The 23,106-nt window shown below is 40.0% G+C and overlaps 1 protein-coding gene across 1 annotated transcript; it reads right to left on the bottom strand.

Annotated features, from left to right (window-relative positions):
• Positions 1-22,322, bottom strand: E2F6 (E2F transcription factor 6). Its single transcript, XM_004373053.3, has 7 exons — positions 21,935-22,322; positions 11,527-11,581; positions 7,998-8,214; positions 6,100-6,255; positions 4,633-4,747; positions 1,891-2,038; positions 1-1,414 (listed from the first exon to the last, which is right to left on the bottom strand). Exons 1-7 carry the CDS (start codon positions 22,061-22,063, stop codon positions 1,365-1,367), a joined length of 870 nt encoding a protein of 289 aa, XP_004373110.2. The 5' UTR covers positions 22,064-22,322; the 3' UTR covers positions 1-1,364.
• Positions 22,323-23,106: the final 784 nt, after the last annotated feature.

Raw genomic sequence — 23,106 nt, 5'->3', positions numbered from 1 at the left:
GCATCAAATCTTTCTTTGAAAGCAAGAGAGGTTTAAAATATGAATGTGATTGATGCTCACAAGAATCATGTATGATAGACAAGCCAAGTATTATTAGTATAATTTTATAATTCACTCACTCACTCACTCATTGATTTATTCAAACATTTATTTGGCACAATTTATGTGCCAGGTATGGTACAAGGCGCTGGAATATAACAAAGAGTTAAGACGAAGTCCCTCAAGGAGCTCACAGTCTAGTGGCAAACTACTAAGTTAATTGAGGCACAGAGGTAAATGATTACCCAATGAGGTAGAAATGGATAGGTACTTGGAAACGTGGGGCCGGAGCTGGAGACAGGGCAGGGTACAACTCATTGTAAGTAAAACCACTTTGACTGAAGAGCAAGGTTGCAGACTTACAGAAACGTCTTACAAAATCTGCTTGCAAAGAGCTTTAAAATACTTTCCAATTTTTACCAGCACTGAATTTATGTCTCACAATGAACTAAGCCATCACCTAATAGCCTGTACTTGGTCCTAAAGCCTTAGAGCTGCCACCAGTCTAGTGGGATACAATAATCCTGTAGGTAGGTTGGTATCAAGAAGTATCAGACTCCAATTTTGGCCTTGAAAACCATATTAAGATCCTTTAATTAAATCCATGAATGTTGAATGTCTAGCACATTTTTGATACTTCTAAATGTAGAAGTTTGAAAAAAAAAACTCTCTTCTAACCCTCATCCAGAGGATTCTAATAAGTTATAAACACCACAGAAATTAGAGAATTTGTCAGTTACTTTCCATATATACATTGTTTTGGCTGTACAATGGTGAAAAGCTTCATTTAGACATTTCTCATAAGTAATCTAAACATTATAGATATATACAAAGACATCACATTCAGATTCATTTGTGTACACTTATCCAATTTACATTTAAATGCAAACGTGAACCAGTGTAAGGCAATTCCTTTTGTGATTTACGACAGATAATCTTTGAAGGAAAGGGAAGCGTCCATGAAGAACCATCCATTTGGGTTCTGACCATCTGTTTTACTGATACTCTTTGCGAAGAAGTTATTTCAGTAGGCAAGATGTCTGTTTCACTGACATAAAGCAGTGCATGATTATAAAAAGAGTTATTTTCAAATGCTTAAACCATAATTATCCAGAAATTCCAGCAGTGAACTGCTTAAAGGTATCACTGGCCTTAATGCTACTGATGAGGAAGAAGATACTACTGGCCTTAGTGCGGCTACTAACTGGGCACGAGAGAAGTCCATGGATGATTTATTGCTCTGAGAATTCAATCTGATGCATAATTCATCCATACTGGATGTTCCAAAAGAACTTAATACACGAATTCTCAAATGTTATAGGTATTCAGTTGCTCACTTCAAGCAATTCTTCACTTTGCTGAGGGGGATTTTCTTCTGCAAAAGAACATGCAACAGACAAATCCTAAGTGAGAGTTTGAAAGGCAGATGGGTAACAGAACACACGATTCAACTGCTAAAAAAAAAATCCATATTCTCATGGCTAATTAAAAGAAAAAAAATCACAAGAACAAATGAACTGAAATAGATACTTGAGAGCATCTAACAGAGAATGTAGACAGCCTTCCCTAAATAGAGACCACCACCAGCTGGTACCACGACGGTACCAACTATAATTCTAAGTTTTAACTGGTATCAAAACTAAATAAAATTTGACTATCTAGTTAAATTTTTAGAAATATTCTAAACTACAGTTAAAAATTACTTTGTAAAATTTAAAAAATATTTTTAATGTTTTTATAGATAGGAAGAGTAAAAATATTTTAAGGCCATACACATATTCATGAAACCACACATACTTTATAAATAATTAGCATCTTAAATTTTTCTAGTAACAACATTTGTATGTTTACCTTTATCAGGGTTTTCTGGAGGCTTGCTTTCAGAGGAAGAGGTCCCTATGTCTTCAGACACTTTGTTACTTGTATTTTCCTGTTCGACTTCACATAAATAAACATCAATAGGCCCTTTGGTGCTCCTTATATGTACTGTGATAGAGTCCTAGCAAAAGATATGCAAAACATAAAGATGATAGGAGACTTTTCATTAATCGTATTTTTTCACTTATCTATAGCACTGGAAAAGTTCTGAGAGAACTTTCTGACAATTTAAACTCAGGTATTTTCCTTTCTACTGTGTATTTGAGAAAAACACGTATTTGGCTTTAGTCACATTAATTCACTGGTCAATTCATATAGTTAAAATAGATACTTAATCATACAGTAATGTTTTCAGAGCCATAATGTGAAGACCTCAACACTAAAAAGCTTTTCTTTCTCTACTCAAGGAGCTGACTCCTTCAAGGAGTCCATAGTTGCAAATCCAAAGTCAGTGTTCTGATGACAATGAACTCTGGGACACACTATACTCTCAAATTATAAGAGTGTGCTTAGATTTCCAGACCACTGCAGAGGTACTGAGCTAACCAAAAGGAACTTTGTCCACTTTAAAGAACTCTAAGAGGAAGGTATCAAGTGCAAATATACCTCATGCCATTCAAAACACTGAGAAAAACAAGAGTTAAGATATTCACATAAAGGATTATTATTAACTAATTATGATTATTCATATCCTTTGCCTTCAGATTATTTGTATTTACTCAGGGTTAATTACAGTACTTTTCCCATAAGAAATCATCAGGAAATTGGCCACTTCTACTCTGAGAATTATGCTAAACTTTTAAGGAATGGTCCCTGCTCTAAATGATTCTTTTCTTTTTTGTGAGTCGGTTCAACTGTAGTAGCATAACACCTGGGCGTTCCCCTTCATGCAGTGATGCCTGGACTAGACACTGCAGACACCACTGCTCCCTTCCAGCTCCTCACCTCACTGGGGTCTTGGTCACAGAGTGAGGTCAGAGACACAGCCACCAGAGGGTCTCAGAACCCCACCCACCAGCCTTTCTAAAGGTTCCTGGTACCAGACAAGTAGGCTAGAGAACATGTGTGCTCAGCTTCCAGGATGCCAGTTCAGGTCTGGTTCAAATGGCATATTTTGTACAATCAACAATTATTTTACAGAACAAAAGAAACCAATACATTGCTCAGAACTGGCAGGCAGCTGAGGACTTCACATTCCACTGAATCTGGGGTTGACAAATCCCAGTAAATGGTGAGACAGTAAATATTTTTGCCTTTGTGGGCCGTACAGTCTCTGTCACAACTATTCAGCTTTGCCTCTGTGGCACGAAAGAGTCATAGACAATATCTAAACAAATGGGCGTGTGGCTCTGTTCCAATAAAATGTTCACAAAAACAAGTCGGCCAGATTTGACCTGAGGGCTCTAGTTTGCCAAGCCCTGCCCTAGATCCACAGACAGCTCCCAGTTAGCTCCCTCCCCGGGGCGTCTGTAGTCAGACTACTGAACAGTGTGCTCTCGCCTACTGCTTTCACTTACTTCTACTGCAGAGAAGGGCTGGCCAAAAGAAGCCATGTGCACAGACTTTTAAATAGGACTCTAATAAGACAAGCTTTGGGCAGGATCAAAGGTGCACCAAGACTGGCCCTTACAGTCTGAGGAAGCTCACAGCAGGGGCAAAAATAAAAGCTCATCAATCATATAAAATGAACTATCAGCCCCCAAATAAGGGTATGTTGAAAGATCGGTGGTTACTTATTTTAAAAACGCAGTTTAAACATCTGTGAAATGATTCATATTAAACATAAATGTTACTTAGGAGACTTGGAATATATATAAATCCAAATAAAAAACCAGGAAACATCACCAAGAAGTCACAATTAGGATGGGACTCAGATAAAAGAAAGCTGATATCTAATCAATCGATTTATAATAAACTGTCAAGTAACAATATGGGGTTTCACTTGGACAATGGTCTGCTTAGAATAAAAGAAAGGTGGACAAAGAGGGATCATCCATTATGAGGCAGGCATATCCCTACAGCAATGAAGGGGATATCACTACAAGCTCCGGTGGGTCTATCAGGCTGCCAGAAGTTGAAGACTTCTCCCAAGGATGGCCACATCCCTTCGTTCTGATTCCATCCTTACCAAGCAACCTTCTGATGACAATTATCTTTCAATAGAAACTTTCCTGCAAGGGAAAGAATGTGCTAAGCAGCTGGCAGCTGATAAGAACATTTCCATTTACACAGCAATTTTATTTTTCATTTTAAATGTATAACTTAGTGTTCTAGGTTATTCATTAGTCTTTTATGAGTTTGGTTAGTAGGTTAATGATCTAGAGCCTTGGCTGACATCAGATCTTACTTTTGGAACCTCAAGTCTAAGGCCAATTCTTAGTGATTCCTCTAAGAGGCATTTTAACACAATGGTTAAGAACACAAACTATGAAGCTAAACTGAGTTTGAGTTCTGGTTCTACCACCTACTGTGTGACCTTGGCAAAGTTACTTAATCTTTCTGTGTGTCAGTTTCATCTTTAATAATAATAAATGACTACTTCATTTGTCGTGTTAATCAAACAAGTTAGAATGTGTAAGGTGCCTTGAACCAGTACCAGGTATATAGCTAATATGTATACATAATGGTTAAGTTACTATGACTGCTTAAAGCATAGCCTACGCAACTGGCTGGCCCCCTTCTGTAAATGTATTTTTTAAATGCTTTGCTACCTACTTCTCTGGGAGCTGGAACATCCAATCTGGTTTCTGCTGGAGCTTTAACTGCAATAACGATCTGTTCATGGAAGGCTTGAATGCTATGAATATCTTGATACGTCACGTATGCTAGTGTAAAAATCAGTCAAGGATCTGTAAGCAGAGTGCTACTTATCGGGGGAGATAATTTCTCTCTTACAAAACATGAATGTAAGTATGATGTTAGAACATCTTTAGTTTTTGTTTTTAGATAAAAACCTTACAATTAAGGGAAGGAAAGCAGTCAGTAGAAAAATGATTTTATATATAATTCTTTTATTTCATAAACAATTCTTAAGATTTTATAAAGTGTTTTACAGTAATTGTAACTCAAAGAATTTCTTTAAACTGTATTATTGTGATTCTAATAATTTCTGGAGAAAAGTATCAGTAGAATCTTAGTCCTAACACAAACACAACTCATGATGGGATTCAAATCCCACCCTACTCCCTACTCATTCCCATATCTTGCTATGAGCACCTTTGGAAAAAAAACACTCAGTTTTGATGAGAATCCCCTAAAATGAAAGATGGGAAAAATCTGTAAAAAGCAGAAACATCTTAGAAAACAAGTTTCTCGGACTATCCTGTACTCAACGGGCTTCCCACCACCCAAATCATTTCCCAGCTCACGGCCTGGATGCTTTTCTTCTGGTCTTACTGTGTTGCCTCAAATTCTATTAATTAAGTGATTTACTGGATTTCTCTAGCATTCTTTTTTTTTTACTGCAAAGACCTTTTGGGAAGCTATAGTAATGTTAGCCATTTATTTTCCTTCTAATAACTGTCTTGTGGGAACAGGAATTTTGACTGACGTAGAGTGGTTCAGTAAAGCTGAAAAATGGAATGGCTCAGCATCAGTGATACCCTCACAGAGGATGCTGCAAGGGGAGCAGAGCAGCATAGCTAGAAGGTCAAGTACCAAAGACCAGTCTTCCCCGTCTTGTCCCACAGAGACACTGAGCTTAAGAGCAGTATTGACACCCAGCTACATTAGGCTTCTGTGGACCAGAATGGCAGTTAAGTACTATTGTGACGGCAATTCATTCTGTTTCAGCAATAAACTTTAGTTCACAAATTAGGAAAACACATGAATTTCACATAAGCCAACAAACATTTTACAGTCTTTACACTAATCAGACTATAAAAACAGAAAAAGAAAGCTCTACTACTTCAATTTTAAATGGAAATGTTAACTGTTATGTCACTGTACTGCTCAGGTCATCAATGTAGAATTTAACCCAAAGAAACTTCATAGAAAGAAGCTAAAGGCAATGATGAACTATTTGTGTATGTTTGAGGCTATACTGCTAAACTTTTACTTTAACTTCTGAAGCTCTAGTTTTGTATCTTAAATATATAAATTAAATCCCCAAGCTGACACTACTATTTAAAGTAAACTGTTCTGGAAGCATCAATAAAACAAAGAAACAGAGTTAAAGGATATCTTTCATTTTCTTTGTCGTCTGTTAATTCAAACAACTGCTGAGCACAATCCTTGATTAATTCATCCAAAGCATCTTCCATTGCTGATAAGTCAGAAAGTTCCTCCTGCAGCTTCTTTTGCTGTGGTATTGCTCCAAAATCACTAAGATCAGATCCTCTTTAAAAGAAAAATGTTTTTTAAAAAATCACCATAAATAACATCTAAGACATTACAAAAAAATAATTGCAAGCTAAGGTTACTGCAACTTCTCCAAATGTTTATATTAGGTGTTGTCCACAATGACAGAAACCAGGTTCTTTAACTTAACTCCTGCCCTCTTCTTACTCCAGACAGCCGTTATTCTTCCTGAACATAAATTGATTTTTTGTCCCCATTTATAGTTCCGAACCTTAGCAGAGATTTCTGTACTTGCAAAACTAGACTATAACCCTACTGAAACTGATAACGGTAGAGAAAACTTCATGAAGTAGAAAGGACATTGAACTAAGTGTCAGTAATAGCCGTCCAAGCCCCAGCTCTACCACTTACAGCGTGACTTCTGACAAGTTCTCTTTCAGTGCCTTAGTTTCTACATATGAAAAACAAGCCAGTGTTGGCTAAACGAGTTCCTCTGCCAAAAGTCCATGAGTCTGTATTTTTCCCTACTGTGCATATTCCATCTGGTTCTATTCGAATATAATGACTATTCATTAATCTTAAAAGATGTATTCTCTTTAGTTACTTCTTTCTATTCTAACATAAAATGACCTGAGCGACAACTGATATTCATTTTCTTCTTCAATATTTATGGAAAATGAGGGGAAATGCTGTTACCACTTTATCTTTTGCTTGCTAGCTTTCAAATCCGATTTCAACTAGAGATTCAGAATACAATCTGACAGGAACTCCAAACGTGTTTTTTAATGTCATTTAGTTGTTGTGTGCCGTCAATTCCAACTCAGAGCGACCTCACAAGACAGAGTAAAACTGCCCCAAATCATTTCCTAGGCTGTAAATCTTTATGAAAACAGATGGCCAGGTCTTTTCCCCTGCAGAGTGGCTGGTGAATTTGAAACACCAACCTTGCAGTTAGCAGATGAGCACTTAAACCACTGTACCACAGGGCTCCTTTGCCATTTAATAAACATGTTCTAATTAGAATTTAATCTGTATTTCTGTACCACTGAAAAAAGAATTTTAAAATAACTTCCTTCATGAAAGTCTTTTCCCCTTTCCTCTAGTAACTATGTCAATTATTTAGAATCATTTTATGATCTTCGTTGATTTTTCGTTTGTCTAAAAGGTCTCTATTTGACTATTGTAAGCATAACAAGCTTTCTTGTTGTGTGTTATGTATGTTTATGTGTATGTGCCTATATTTTTAAAAAATCTCTTAAGGTCTTTTCTCCTAATTCTTCCTAATCATGTCTTAAGTTTCTAGAAATTGCCTTTAGTCATTAATTTAAGTCTACTGATTTTTCTGCTCGCCAAAGCATAAAATTCCCCATATTCCTTAAAGTGTACTTTATATTCAGGGCAATGTGTCTCCAAGTGTGATCAACAGCTCACCTGCAGTATAATCAGCTGGGGGAGATGTTAAGAATGTAGATTTCTTCCTTCTCCCAGAACTACTGAATTAGAACTGGAGTGGGAGGTCTCTAGGTGCTCATTACACTAACATGTAAGAACCAGTATTTTAGAATCTTAACTGACTTACTCCTGATATCAATAATCAACTGCAAGAGAATTAATCTTTTAAAATCTCCTATATAACCAGATGTCCCCTTCTTATGATTTTCTGAAAGACAATTTTGCAGAATCCTTTTCTCACAGAAGTCATGTTACTCTGCTTTATAACTTGTCGTTACCTAGCTTGTTTAAAAAAGAGAAAGTCAATGAAAAGCTTGAAACCAACTCACATCCACCGAATATGGTTCTTCGATTTTTTTTCAACCAGGTCAATTCCATCTAACACGTTGGTGATGTCATATACTCTCCGTTTTCTTACTCCCAGCTTTGTCGCAACCTTGTTTAAATCAAGAATACCCCCAGGAGCAGATCTGACCAGATCCATAAATTTTCGAGTTAAGTAAACCAGGGACACATCAAAACGAGGCCGCTTCACTTTTAGAGCTTCTGCAAAACAAAATAAACACATTCATCAAATTTTAAATAGCATTTCTTTTTCAACTTGAAGAATCATTTATTTCCTCTCGATCAGTGAGCATAAACCCATAAAGAAATTCTTAAACACGGGCCAAATCATAGCTACAATCTCCTATAAAACCGATTTCTCAAACAGGATAAAAAAAATTAGCCTATCCCAGATCTAAACAAAGTCTTTTGATTTAAATAAAGTATTTGAAATAGGCAACCAGTTCCATTTCTCATTAAGTTAAATTTCTCCTTGGTCTTCCAGTTGAGGAATTTTTTTAGAAAGCAAAGGCAGAGACTTGGCTTTTAACAACAAGAAGAAACTGTTTCTATAGATATCACAGTATAACTGTCTGATGAAGTTTCTGAAAATGCCCTAACTAGTCTTCTATGAGAACAATTATGATACGAATCTTGAGGAAAAGTGGTATATCTATTTTTTAAATATTGATTACCCTATATTAACAGATTAAAAAAAAGAAGGAAAAAAATTCCTTTAATGTCCCATCTATGAAGATTTTATCTTTATATGTATTTATAAATACACACATACAAATCTGTGTGTAAATGTGTATAGGGTTTTTAAAACAAAAACAGATCATGCCATTTTATAACATAATCTTTTCATTCAATATTGTGAACATATTGACATGACAACAAATGTATTTCAACATTATTTTTAAATGGCCACATAATATCCAACAGAATGGAACACTTGCTAAACTAATCCCAATGTTGGAAATTCAGACTGTCTTCAACTTTTTACCATTTTGCACAATACTGTAACAAGCCTCCATGTAGCTAAATTTTTGTATGCATTCTTAATTATTTTCTTTAGATAAACGCCAAGATGTACAACTGCTGAGTCAAGGGTATTTTAAAGGAATTTTGATATACACTGCTTAAAATGCTACTCATGTTGCGGGCTCTATTCACCTTGCGCAGTGTATGAAGGTCTCTTCATTTCCTTGCCAAAAGTGAATGTTATAATTTTTTTTAAATCTTTTCTAATTTGATGTTACAAAAAAGTTCTTAGTGTTTGGTTTGCAGAGGAAATACTTTTGAAACTAAGTTGTCATTCAGTGCAGGGACATGCTTTTTCTAGAAAAAAGTCAGTGTGCTTCAAAAGAAAAATTCTTCCTATCTTTAATCAGAAATGCCCTTATCCAGAACCTCTGCAGTGTGATATTCAATTTAAAGACCACTGGCAGTTAGTCCAAGAACAAAAGTACATTTTTTATAATACAAATGCCTTCTCTGTGGAGACCACTCCATATTTAAGATTAAACAAGACTAAGGAAACTTAAAAAACGTTTTAAATTGGAAGTTGAAGAAAATCACAATTCTCCAACAAACCTTGGAAGATTACAAAATGAAAAATTCTAACTTAAAAAGTATATATTTAATTATACTAAATTACTAACAAGACAAGGCCTTATAAGCTCAAGGTAAGTACATTCCTACCATGTCAGTCATTTTATAACAAACAAATATTAACTGAACACCTATAACCTAACAACTGCTGAGAGGGTACAAAGACGATTACAAAGGTCTTCAGACTAAAGGAACTCCACAGTCCAATAAGGAACAACGGAATAAGTGCTAAGAGAGGCACTCAAAGTTACCTGAGAACATGAAATAAAACCTTAACCGGAATAAGAAATCAGGAAGGCCTCCTAATGGGAGGATGCTGGCAACAGAACACAGAAAGATGAATAGGAAAGTGTTCTTTCTCCAGCTCTGAGGGAGGGCAAGGGGCTAAAGTGAGACAGAGGAAACAACACGTCAGAACACAAAGTAGCATCTGAGAACGAGGTGTATTCAGGGAATCCCCACGCAGCACAGCTTTAGCAATGGATGAGGACAGACGACTGCAGGAAGATGGGGCTGCAAAGGTAAGCAAGAAACAACCTTGAAGGGCCTTGTCCTTCTACTGACCCATTCTCTGCTGCCTTCTTCCTTTTGAAGTATGAGGTGGCTTATAAATTTTATATAAGTAAGTAAAATCAAATATATGAGGAGTCGTGGTTTTCTCTACAGGTGACACAGGACATCACTGAAGAATTTCGGGCTGAGTGATACCATAATCCCATCTCTGTTAGAAAAATCACATTGGCAACAGAAATGGAAGGGGGCGGGAAGAGCCTGAAGGCTGATCACCTACTTAGGAGGTTACCCGACTACTTCAGTCTGGGAGAGAGCAGGAACCTGAACCAGAAGAAGTGGTCTAACACAGTGGTTCAGAGACTGTGGGCTCAGGTGTCAGAGGCCTAGGGTTGAATTCTAACTCTCAGCAAGTTACAAAACCTCTCTGCCCTCAGTTTACTTGTCTTAAAAATACCAGGATTGTTGCTGGGTGCCGTCAAGTCGATTTTCAACTCACAGCAATCCCATGTGACAGAGCAGAACTACCCCATAGGGTTTTCTAGGCTGTAATCTTTACAGGAGCAGATCGCCAGGTCTTTCTCCTGTGGAGTCTCTGGGTGGGTCTGAACTGCCAAGCACTTAACTGTTGCACCACCAGGGCTCCTTATAAAATATAAATATTAACCCATACCAATATTTTAAAGGGTTGTTGTGATAATGCATGCAGAGTACGTACTACAGCGCCAGGCACTGCAGGAACTCAATAAAAGTTAGATATCTTAAGTCAGTGGGCTAGGAGAGATGAAGCAAACACTTCAAAGGTAGAGCTGACCAAACCTGCTGACCAACTGTGGGCAAAGACTATGGAAGGGATTGAGGAAAAATTAATGGTTAGCATTGGAATCCGTAGTTTGGGTATCTGTATAGATGGTATTAGTGTCCACGGAGATTAGGATCACATGAGGATGATACGGGGTGGAGTAATTTACTGTAAAAATAGGAAACTACAGCAACAGATACTCTTACCTCCTTTAACTGACATCCTGAACACTGCCCCACGGCAGGGGCCAAGAAAACCCGGGGGCAGGGCAAAAGATTGTTCTCATGCTTCCTGCCAAACTGCTTTCACTTCTGCTGATAATACATAATTTCTCTCACAGGAGTTTTGGGAAAATATCCTTAAACCACAGACTGTTTTATTTTAAAATGACATATTTCAAAAGCAACGGGGCATAAACTAGCATTTGTGCACATTATTCAGATCAGAACCTCAGGAGTTTTTGCTCAAATGTCAAGCTTTACATTTCAATGCAAGAATAATAAATTTTATTTAAATTTCTCACCAACTCATGTACATTTAGAATAAATCGTTTCAATTATATGAAGTTCAAACTACAAAAGTTAAAATCTATTCAGAAGTAAACTTACTTCTCATGGACACATATTGTACGTTATCTTCTAAATTAATCCTTATTTTTGACGGCTGAAAAAAACAGACATAAAAATTTAACTTAGCAATTTAAAAACAACAATTAAATGAATACCATTCTAGTCGAGAGGATAGGATAAAGAGTTTTGTTTTGCTTTTCCACCCTGAGGTAATAATTCAGGTGTGAGAGAAGTAATCCTTCTTCCAAGTCATGTCTACTCTAACTGTAATCACATCTGACAATGTTCATAGATTTAAATTTCTAAAATTGCTGAAGAATAGCTAATCAAAACATCTTGAAATAAAGCACAGGCTTCCATAAATACGGAAGTAGCAGTTAAAGAGAGAGAGAGTAAAGGGGAAATGTGAAAATGAGTACTTATTCCTGGATAGTTATTTATTGACCGCATCAGGCACTGGGGATAAAAAGGAATACACAGATGATCAAAACACTGTCCCTGACCCTGGAAAGCGCAATCGGGGTGAAAGGTATGTCTAAAATAACAAATGCTCATTTCTTGCTATTTCAGTATAAACAGTTCCAAATCTTTTTCTCATAACCTTTTATAAGCAGCCATGGATTACCGTTCTAATTAATGTAAAGCACAACCGCATTTCCAACAATGGAAAATAATGCATGCTGTGGATAACTAGAAACTTTGGTATCAGACTAATAAAAAATTTTTCTAAATTCTTAAAACCATCAGGACATTTGTAGTAGAGCTCCACCATCAAGGCTCACCATTTTCCTGGCTATCTAGAGGCTACGGAAGTTTGCATAAACTGCAAGTAACACTTGTAATACATTTAGAAATCATCTTCCACAAAATAACAAATAACATAAAACCTTAAGACAGAACAGCGTAAACAGAAACTCACGTTAACATCATGCTTAGAATAAACAGTGTAGCGGGAAAGCCTGATGTCACATGCCTCCAGACAGGCTATGATCAGGTTCAATTCTTGTCTACGTGAAAAATTTCAGCCTGTACGGCAAAACTGGGATAAGCGACTTCCACAGGTGCTATCAGAGAAGAGTAAGAATCAACAAGAGTACTAGAGGTGCACCCAGAGAGGACAATCACGGAAGGATTCACAGGGAAGGTGACCCTTAGTTGAGCCTTGAAGGAGAACCTAGATTTGGCCTGAATAATAAGCTGTGGGAAGGTTAGGAGAAAAGTAGGTTTTCCTGGCACAGGAAATGAATGAACACAGGTATGGCGATATAAGTTGCTGCGCACGTTTTGGAATACACCTTTGTATCCTGTGTGAAGTGACTTCATTTTGAAGCTGGAGGGGTAAGCTAACACCACGCTCAACATGGAGAACCATAAAAGTCAAGTTAGGGAGTTTGGATTTTATTTACTTCAAAACCAGTGAGAATCACCAAAGATTTCGGAACAAGAATATGACAGACTCAAGTTCACGGTTTAGAAATATGAGTATGGTAGCTACATGGCAAAAGGACTGGGGCATGCGGAAGCCTGAAGCAAGGTGAGCGCTAAAAAGCTCTTTGTCTATCAGTGTTACAAATTCTTGGTACAATGATCTCCTTATCATTTATGACAAGATGATAGCATCTATTAGCAAGTTAACTTGATCTGGAATAATTCCACTGCAATAGAACTCTGCTGTAAAATTAGTTTTTAGAATTTAAAGATAAATGTAGACCTGCTAGGGTATGCAAAACTGGAATTGGGAATGCCTGTCTTGTGGGCAGAGACTATGTCTGGCTAACTCTGGAAAGCAGTGCTTACAACACTGACTTGCAACATGATACTCAACAGCGAAACACTTGAAGCGTTCCTGTTAAAGTCAAACATAAAGCATGACAGCTGTCAATGCTATTTTTACATTTAACTCTTCTGTGGGACAGGGTCTAACTAAAATCTTCCCATGTAACAAACCCATTGTAGCAAGATTCTTGAATGAAAAAAAAAATCTATCCTCATAACATCTGAAACACCTTGTACCATATCCTAAGTAGTTAAATATACTAAGGTCTGTTTCTAGGTTTTCTGTTCAGTCCATTGATCTGTTGGTTATGTGTATGGAGCATACCACTTTAATTACTGCAGCATTAGAATAAATTTTATGACAGTTGTTAGTGCAGCCCTGAAATTGCAGGCAGAGGAGGTTAACACAGCACAGTTCACAGGTGCCTTCCTGCAGAGAAGCTTCTGTTCTTACAGGGGCAGGGCCAAACCGTGCATGTACAGTGCTCCGTAGGGTTTTCAATGGCTGATTTTTCCAAAGTATTTAGCCAGGCCTTTCTTCTGTGATGCCTCTGGAAAGACTCGAACCTCCAGTGTTTCAGTTAGCAGCTAGGAGTGTTAACCATATGCACCACTCAGGGACTCCACAGAGTACTTAATGGTTTCCAAATCCACCACCTCACCATCTGCTACCCAAAGATTCGACAAGGGCACCTTTGCTGCTCTACACACTGCCCCCCTGACGCTTGTCTCCTTATCTAAACTGTTGCCATTCACAGGTTGGCACAGGGCTAATACCTCAATCGCATACTGGCTATACTGACATCTGTGGGGAAACTAGACCCCAAGAACATTCATTCACTCTTTTTTCTTTGAATATGAAGCAATATCACTTTATCTTGGAGGAATCACAACAGTATCATCATCACCTCTCTGGGCCAGACATCCCAATACATATAAATCCTATAGGTCCATGATTCTGGAGTCTTCCAAAGCTCCCATAGCACTGACAGATTCATCTCCTTTATATTCAAAATAGTTCTTGGCTTAAGACTGGGTTCAGGACTACCAACTACATGACCCCTTAGTTGCCGGAAGACCCTGATCTTTACCTGTAACACAGCATACTGATAGCACTTTCTTGCTTACCTTCCAAGCTAATGTGAAGATTAAATGAGAAATTTTGTAAATTATAAAATTCGATGGAAACGTAAGAGACTATCAGTTTTCCTTTTTGAAGCAGAACAGTGCCCAGCACATCTGCGACACTTGGTAAATACATGTTAAAATAATATATGAAGACTAAAATAGTGCCTTGTCACAGGTGGCTTCAACCGATAAGCACCTTAGAAACTAGAAAACAATGAGTAAAAGGACAGAGAGTGAAGACTTCCTCTTGCGTACACAAGAAGAATCACTGAAAAGAATACGAACCCTCATTTTCTGTTTCCTAATACAGTATTATCTGGATGGGTTCAACCTGATAATCCTGGCAAGCCTTTCCAGCTACTCGAACTTTGATGAACTATGCATTAAACAGGTAGGCTAGGAGCTTTTCTGGGAGTAGATAGGCCTGTGTATCTTATCCTTTTGCAGTGGACTTAAAATTAGAATAAATGTTTCCTCAGCCAAAAGTTAGCTATTTTAAAAAAAAAAAGGAAATGAAATGCCATCCTGCACTTGGCTCCATGTCATTCAGGCCCTTCAGATCAGAGCAGTCCACTTTGCCCGTGGTGGGAGACTGACTAGGCTCGGTACTCTTGCATGGATGAGAGAATGGAGACACGAAATAGCATGGAGAGAGGCTCCTACTTAGAGGCTGAGGAACAACTGAGGTCCCTCCCAATGGGAGACTGCCCATGTGAGCTCTTTCCAGGGACACCCCTTTTCTTTTTAACTTATTTTGAAATAATTTCAGCCTTTAAAAAAGCTGCAAAGAACTCCCACATACCCTTTACCCAAATCCCCCAATTTTTATTAACATTTTACTGTTTACTTTATCATTTTTTTCCTCTATACATACTTTTTCTCTTCCTGAACCATTTGGGAATAAGTTGCAGTCCCTTAACTACTTCAGTGTGTATTTCAAGGTCATTCTCTTATACAACCACGGTACAACAATCAGTCTGTTCAAGCCTAAATAATCTTGAACGGACTGGCAGTAGAAATCTAGACTTCGAGGGCACTGCCAGTGAGGGTTCACAAGGAAGGGAGGGACGTTTTATTAGAAACTGGAAGAAGGGAGATCCTTGTTATATAATGGCAGAGTGCTTAGCAAGACCTTAGAAAGATCAAGGATGGTGCCTGTGAAACATCAAAGATTGTGTGTGCCTCAGAGTACTATTCAGTCACATAAAAGGCCCTGTCATGGATTGAACTGTGTCAACTTGGTTAGGCCATGATTCCCAGTATTGTGTGGCTGTCCTCCACTTTGTGATTGTAATTTTATGTTGAATGGATTAGGGTTGGATTCTAACACCCTTACCCAGGTTACACCCCTGATCCAATGTAAAGGGAGTTTCCCTGCGATGTGGCCTGCACCACATTTTCTCTCTCAAGAGCTAAAAAGGAAAGGGAAGCAAGCAGAGAGGGGGGATCTCATACCACCAAGAAAGCAGCACCAGACACACAGTGCATCCTTTGGACCTCAGGTTCCTGTGCAAAGATGCTCTCAGACCAAGGGACGACTGATGACAAGGACCTTCCTCCAGAGCTGACAGAGAAAGCCTTCCCCTGGAGCTGATGCCCTGAATTTGGACTTGTAGCCTACTAGACTGTGAGAAAATAAAATTCGATTTGATAAAGCCATCCACTTGTGGTATTTTCTGTTACAGCAGCACTAGATGACTAAAATAGGCCCTTTAAAGAAATTAAGAATGAGCCTTTCGGATTATCTCAAAATACGGCCTGTACGAAACTTAAGGGCATTGTCCTTAGCCATCCCAGCAGGAGCCCAAGGGAGAGAAGGGTTTATCTTGAAGAGACGTGTAGTGACACTTTTGTCCAAAGAGTGAACAACAATAATAGAAGACCCACAGAGTTTTTGAGAGAACTGCATCAGCAAAAACACTGCCAGTTTAAACTGGAAGGGATAGAGATAATTCATATTGAAAAAGCGGCTGCTGAACACCTAAAATTCTACTGGCAGAAAGAAGGCTGAAAAAACTACTCGGCTGCAAACAGGTGCTACTTTTCATGAAAAAGAAAGGAAGACTTGTAATTTGGAACCAAGAGCCCAGAGGGTAGAGTCAAGAGCCATGGAGAATTATGTCCAGACCTTGAGACTTAAGAAACTTCCAATATTTGTCCTGCTAGATTTCAGAACTATTATGGACGACTTACTCCTTTGTGACTCCCATTTTCCTCCTTTGTGAACAGGAATGTCTACAGCAGTTACCCTGTGTCCACCCCACCACTGAATGCTGTATGTGAGGGTCAGATACCTTACCTTTTCAGTTTCACAGGTCTGAAGATTCAGAAGAACTGTAACTGAGAAGCTGTTCTTAAGAAACTACACCTAGAAGTCTCATCTACACCTAGACCTGGCAGAGACGAGACTCTGGACTTTCTGAGCTGATGCTGCAATGGAATGAATGTTTTTTGGGACCTTCAGAGGGGCTGAGTGTATTTTATATGTGGGAGAGACATGAATCACTAGGGACCAGGGGGTGGAATGTAGTAGGTAGTCTTTAAGATGGCCCCTGATCCCCGCCTCCTGGTATTCATGGTCTTGGGTGTGGACTGGATTTAGTGACTCGCTGATAATGAACAGAATATGGCAAAACTGATGGGATGTCACTTCTGAGATTAGGTTACAAAGAGGCTGGGGCTCCCATATTGCTCATGCTCTTGCTTGCTCTGAAGGAAGCCAGCTGCCATGTTGCAAGCTGCCCTACAGAAAGGCACAAGTAGTAAGAAAGTGAGGGAGGCCTCAGTTAACAGTTGGCCCTTATTCAACAGCCCCCAAGGAACTGAATCCTGCCTGAATCCTGAATCCTGCAGATGAGACTGCAGCCACAGGTGACAACTTCACCGCAACCTCCTGAAAGATCTTGAGCTGCAGGCACCAATGTAAGACACACCTAGATTTCTGACCCACAAACTGCAAGGAGATAAATGCTTGTTGTTTTAAACCAACAATTGTGGGATAATTTTTGTTATACAGCAATAGATAACCAATACACTAATTTCCAGACTTTATTCAAACTTGCCAATTGTTTTGTTAATGTCCTTTGCAGCAAAAAAAAGAATCCTAGTGCAGGATCAAACATTGCATTTCATTGTCATTTCTCTTGAGTCTCCTTTAATCTGGAGCAGTTACTCAATCTTTCATGACCTTGACATCTCTGAAGGGTACAGAACACTTATGTTGTAGACTGTCCCTCATTTGGGTTTGTCTGAAGTTTCTTCCTTAGTAGATTCAAGTAATATATTTTTGGTAGGAATACCACACAAGTGATGTGTCCTTCTTAGTGTATCATCTCAGGAGACATACTGTTTATTTCCCCCATTACTAGTGATGTCAGTTTTAATCACATGACTTAGGTGGTGTCTGTCAGATTTCTCCACTGTTAGTATTTTCCCCTTCATAACAGCATCTGTGGGGAGAGCTATGCGAGTATTCTGTTTCTCCTACTTCTGCCTGCTCATACTGGCTTCCACGGACAGTTGTTGCCTGAAACAATTACTATGGTTGTTGCCAAATGGTTATTTTCTAATTTCACCATTCCTTTTACACTCACTAATTGGCATTCTGCTGTAAGGAAAACCTTCCGCTTCGCTCTAATTATTTATTCACTTCAGTATGGACTCATGGATTCCTATTTTAATCTATGGGCTAAAATCTGTTATTTTGATGCTCAAATTGTCCCAGATTAGGCCAATGGAAACCCTTTCAAAGTGGCTCCCGTGAAAGACACTTTTCTCCCTTCTTCAGCATCTTCCAAATGGTCGTCCTCAGAGGAATATTCCCTCAAATTTCTATGGGTAAACCCACTCAGATGCCAACATAGATGCCGCTGCTTCTAGTTCTGGCAAACGACCACTGTGAGGGCATTGTCAACGTTTCCACTCGTTTTAAGAGAAGTCTTCTACTTAGAGGTTGTTTTTGTTGTTAGTTGCTATCGAGTTAATTACAACTCACTGTGACACCATATGTGCAGAGCAGAACTGCTCCATAGCATTTTCAAGGCTGTGACCTTTTGGAAGCAGAATGCCAGGCCTGTCTTCCCAGATGTCTCCTGGGTGGGTTCAAACTGCCAACCTTTTGGCTAGTAGTTGAGCACTTAACTGTTTGCACCACTCAGAGACTCCTTACTGAGAGGTCACTCTCAAGTAATATCCCTGAGGAGCTGCCATGGGAGAGTAGTTAACCTTCAAGACTGGATTGGCTAACAAACTTTCCCTTTCAGTCCTCAAGTCATTTCTATCTCTCATTTATTCAGCTTTATTATCTAACCTGTTTGTATGTTAGCTGGAAAATGAACGGAGAGGGCATAAGCCTCTAAACTGAAAACCACCAAGAACGATCTTGGTGCCTCCCTAGGAACCAGCAGCTCTTGATGGGCAAGATGGTTTATTCTCTCAAGTCCCAAGCTGAGATTTCACTACTGCTCCAAAGTATACGTCTAAAGGCCTTTTCTTTTATTCTGAGATCTCAGAGGCTAGCACCCTGTCCCTTGCCCCTATTACTTCTGGCTGAAGCCTGAAGTGACTTCAGAAGCTTCTTCCAAGGTGGAAGAAGAGACTAAAAGATGAATCTCAGGGACTAAAATTCTAAGCATTGCCTCCAAATTGGTTATAAATTTCTTTTCACAGATGCATCCTTTCCAATTCTCTGTTCTGGGTGGTAACATCCCTTCAAGAGTTCTTTGGAAACACACCTTTCTCCAAGGTGACTGCACTCTCCTTACTTCTTTGGGCAACACTAAACACTCAAAACCCGTTGCCACCAACTCAACTCCAACTCATAGCGACCCTACAGGACATAACAGCACTGCCTCATAGGGTTTCTAAGCAGTGGTTGGTGGATTTGAACTGCCGACCGTTTGGTTAGCAGCCGAGCTCTTAACCACTGTACCACCAGGGCTCCACCAAACACTTGGCAGCATACGTAACTGTTCTTTGCAGAGCAATACAGTTTATTAAATACTTTCAATTATTAGCCGTTTACAAACAAAACATTGACACAGGCGCTAGAATTCCTATTTTGAAGGCAGGAAAATAAACACATTCAAAAACTTACAGAGTGCCTACTTCATTCAGTAACTAGTTACCAAATCTTTCTTGTGGAGGCACCAAATGTGCTGGGGATGTAACATGAAATGGACAAAGTCCCTGTACTTAGGGACTTAAAGGACACATTGCAAAGAGAGAGATAAGTAAGCACAGGGTGCTTCAGGAGCACCAAGGGAGACTGCCTGACCCCATCCTGAGAAGTCAGGGAGGACTTGTCAGACAAATGACCTATAAATCCAGACCTAAAGGACCACAAGAGATAACAAGGAAAAATATGTGTGCTCAAACTATTATTTTCTGGAAAGGACAGTGTATGCAGCAGTTAATCTCCGACAAAGAAAACAGCACATGTGATAACCTAGGGGTTAAGAAATAATATGGAATACTTTAAGCAGTTCAGGATGGCTGAAAACATAAACCCAGGAGCCAAATTATGTCAAGAAGATTCTACTCTCTCCTGAGAGCACTGGGGAACTATGACAGACTCTTTAAGTTAAATGACACGATCAAAAATATGCTTTACAAAGATCATTATGGTTACTATGTGGAGAACATAGGGAAAGTGGGAGGCAAGACTAGAGGCAGGAAAACTGGCTAGGAAAACAGTACAATAATCTAAAAAGATAATGGTTACAAGTGGCAAATATTGGTGGTTAATTTTAATTGGATTGGGAGGATGAAGGGATCAGTTTGGAAATGGGAGAAGGTAGGGATGATGCCTAGGATACTGGCTTGGCCAATATGGTGGATGTAGTACCACTTATTAAGATAGAAGGTAGAAAAAAGCCCTAAATAACACTAATATTTAAAGAATGGGAAGAGGAAGAAGAGTTTACAAAGAGCACAAAAAGAGGCCAGATAAGTAGATGGAGCACCAAAAATATGTGGTGTCACAGAAGCTAAGTGGAGAGTTTTGAAAAAGCGTGAACAGTCAATTGTGTGGAAGTTACGGGAGATAAGGAGTGAAATGTCTACTGGAATTAACAAGATTGATGATGAGCTTGGTTCAAACCATTTGGAGGTGTGGTTAGGGCAGAAGTCCTGTAGCAGTGGGTTCAAGTGTTAATGAGAGGTGAGGAAATGGACAAAGTGAGTGCAAACAACTACTTTAAGAAGCTTGTGAAGGGGAAGAGATACAGCAGACGGAAGGGGATATAAAACTAAGGGAGGGATCTTTTAAGACAAGGATCAGTTAAGCAGTCAGGAATTTTTCATCTGGAGTCAGACATTCTGAGATTAAATCACTACTTATTAGCTATCTAACCAGAGGCAGGTCACCTAACATCTCCAAATCTGCTTTGGCAACTGTAAAACAAGAATAAGGAGCCCTGGTGGCACAGCAGTTAAGAGCTCAGCTGCTAACCAAAAGGTCGGCAGTTCCAATCCACCAGCCGCTCCTTGGAAACCCTACAGAGTAGTTCTACTCTGTCCTATAGGGTCGCTATGAGTCGGAATCAACTAGATGGAAATGGGTTTGGTTGCAAACAATGTTTAAGAGCTCAGCTGCTAACCGAAATGTTGGCTGTTAGAATCTACCCGTTGGCTCTGTGGAAGAAAAGACCTGGTGATCTGCTTCCATAAAGATTACAGCTAGGGAAACCCTACGGGGCAGTTCTACTCTGCCCTATAGGGTCGGCTATGAGTCTGAACTGACTGCACAGCACACATCGACACCACTACAAAAATAACATAAATAATACCATAACAGTGCCTATCTCTTAGGATTGCCATGAGGGATTAAATAAGATAATGTTCATAAACCATTTGGCATGAAAACTGGGCATATGACTGTTCAGTAACTGTTTAGCTATCACAAGTTATGGAAAGAAGTATGCAAAGAAGTTGAAAATATGAACCGAAATAGAAAACGATGGGTAGGTCCATCATGGGCCCTGAGAACCCCAGGGAACAGAACTTCCAGTCTAGAACAATAGACGAAATAAGCCTTCTGCAGGGAGGGAGCCAAACCTCCCTTCCACTTTCTCTATAAAACAGGACAGAAGCTAATTTACTGAATGGAGAGTTGTAGGGTGGGAAATGTGTGGTGTGGACGAGAATTTAAATGTCTGCATTTAAGTGTGAGAACGGGAGCAGCAGCTCAAGAGAAAAACAACTGGTAGGTTGCTGAGATGTACTGAGGGACCAATTGAGATAGACAAACATGCATTTATAGTGCGACGCTGAGCAGTTTTCTTTAAAAGTGCACTGGACCCCCAAGATAAGAGCCAAGAAAGCTGACGGAACATTTAAGAGCACACAGGCCAGTCTGGTTCATAATTCGTGATGGGCAGTGGGAGAGCTGGGGAGACCCAGGAGGAGCCGCGGTCCCAGCGCTGAGGGAGCTCACAATACAGACGACGGTCAATCCGGCTCTCCTCCCAAAAGGGCTCGGTGCCCGAGACCCTCCGCCCCACGGCCATGGGTGGCTCAGAAGAGAAGACTGTCCGCAGCTTACCAACAGGCCCTCCACGTTGATGGGGTCTCTGCAACGGCGGCGAACGGTCTCCTCCGCTGGGTTCACGAGGAGGCTGGGCAATTTCCTCGCTGGCCGCTGCTGACTCATGCTGCCGAGCCGAGCAGCCATTCGCCCCTCGCACCCGGCGCACTCTCCCGCCTTCTCCCGCTCTGGTCGAGCACCGCCTCCAACACGCGGGTTGCCCGGGGCTAAGCGCGAACCAGATCTTGGGACTCCTAGGAGGCGCCGCCTGTCTAGGCCGCCCTGCAAACAAAAGTGTCACTACCCCCACGAACTTGAGCGTTGCTAACACAGAAGGGGGGGGAAAGGAAGGTGACCCTACTACTATTCACGACGTCAGCCCCGCCATGTTCTCGCATGCGCAGTGCACCGCCCCCTTTGCGCATGTCTGCCGCTGCGGAAGCGCTCCCACGCACTTATCTTTTCCCAGCGGCCGGCTGGCGGGAGCGCGGGAAACCCCGGACGGCGGAACATTCGGAGAGGGTGGCGAAGGAAAGGAAGAAGTGGAGTAGGAAGGAACTCCAGAGATAGGGAACAGGTGTGAGAAAAAAGAAACCAAACCAAAATCAAACCTGTTGCCGCCCAGTCGGTTCCCACTCATAGCGACCCTATAGGACAGAGTAGAACTGCCCAATAGGATTTCCAAGGCTGTAATCTTACGGAAGCAGACTGCCACATCTTTCTCCCTTGGAGCAGCTGGTGGATTTGAACTGCCGACCTTTCAGTTAGCAGCCAGAGCTTTAACCACTGCACCTCCAGGATTCCTCAAGAGAAAAGAGACACCCGGGAAAACGCAACTGTCGTCTCAGAATTACTGACACTAATAAGTGAACGTTCTGAGCACGCAGGGATGCTAGTTTATTCTTGTAGTTCCCTCTGCACATCACAGGCACTTACCATAGCCGATGCTTAGTAAATGCTGTCAAACGAACCATTGTGGAATTGTCTTCTTATATGCTTCTTTCTCTCCTTCCTTCCTCCTTCCCACCTTCTTTTCTTTAATGAATAAATACTTGATTACTTATTGTATCAGCCGTTGTGCTGGGCGCGGAGATATACGTTTGAGTTTGGCACAGCCTTGATCCAAGATGAGAGAAACAAACAGAAATTTTTATATTATGGTCATATCACTTCCCGTCTAAACCTCCCAA

The sequence above is a fragment of the Trichechus manatus genome, unplaced genomic scaffold, assembly GCF_000243295.1.
Source record: "Trichechus manatus latirostris isolate Lorelei unplaced genomic scaffold, TriManLat1.0 scaffold00023, whole genome shotgun sequence".
Classification (NCBI taxonomy): domain Eukaryota; kingdom Metazoa; phylum Chordata; class Mammalia; order Sirenia; family Trichechidae; genus Trichechus; species Trichechus manatus.
This window is presented reverse-complemented; position numbering and strand designations above follow the sequence as displayed.

Coding starts and splice junctions, on each gene's coding strand:
- E2F6 (XM_004373053.3), bottom strand. CDS start 22,063: ATGGCTGCTCGGCTCGGCAGCATGAGTCAGCAGCGGCCAGCGAGGAAA. Junction 6,256..7,997: donor AAGAACCATATTCGGTGGAT/GTGAGTTGGTTT, acceptor TTTCTTTTAAAG/AGGATCTGATCTTAGTGATT. Junction 2,039..4,632: donor ATGTTCCAGCTCCCAGAGAA/GTAGGTAGCAAA, acceptor ATCTTTTGCTAG/GACTCTATCACAGTACATAT.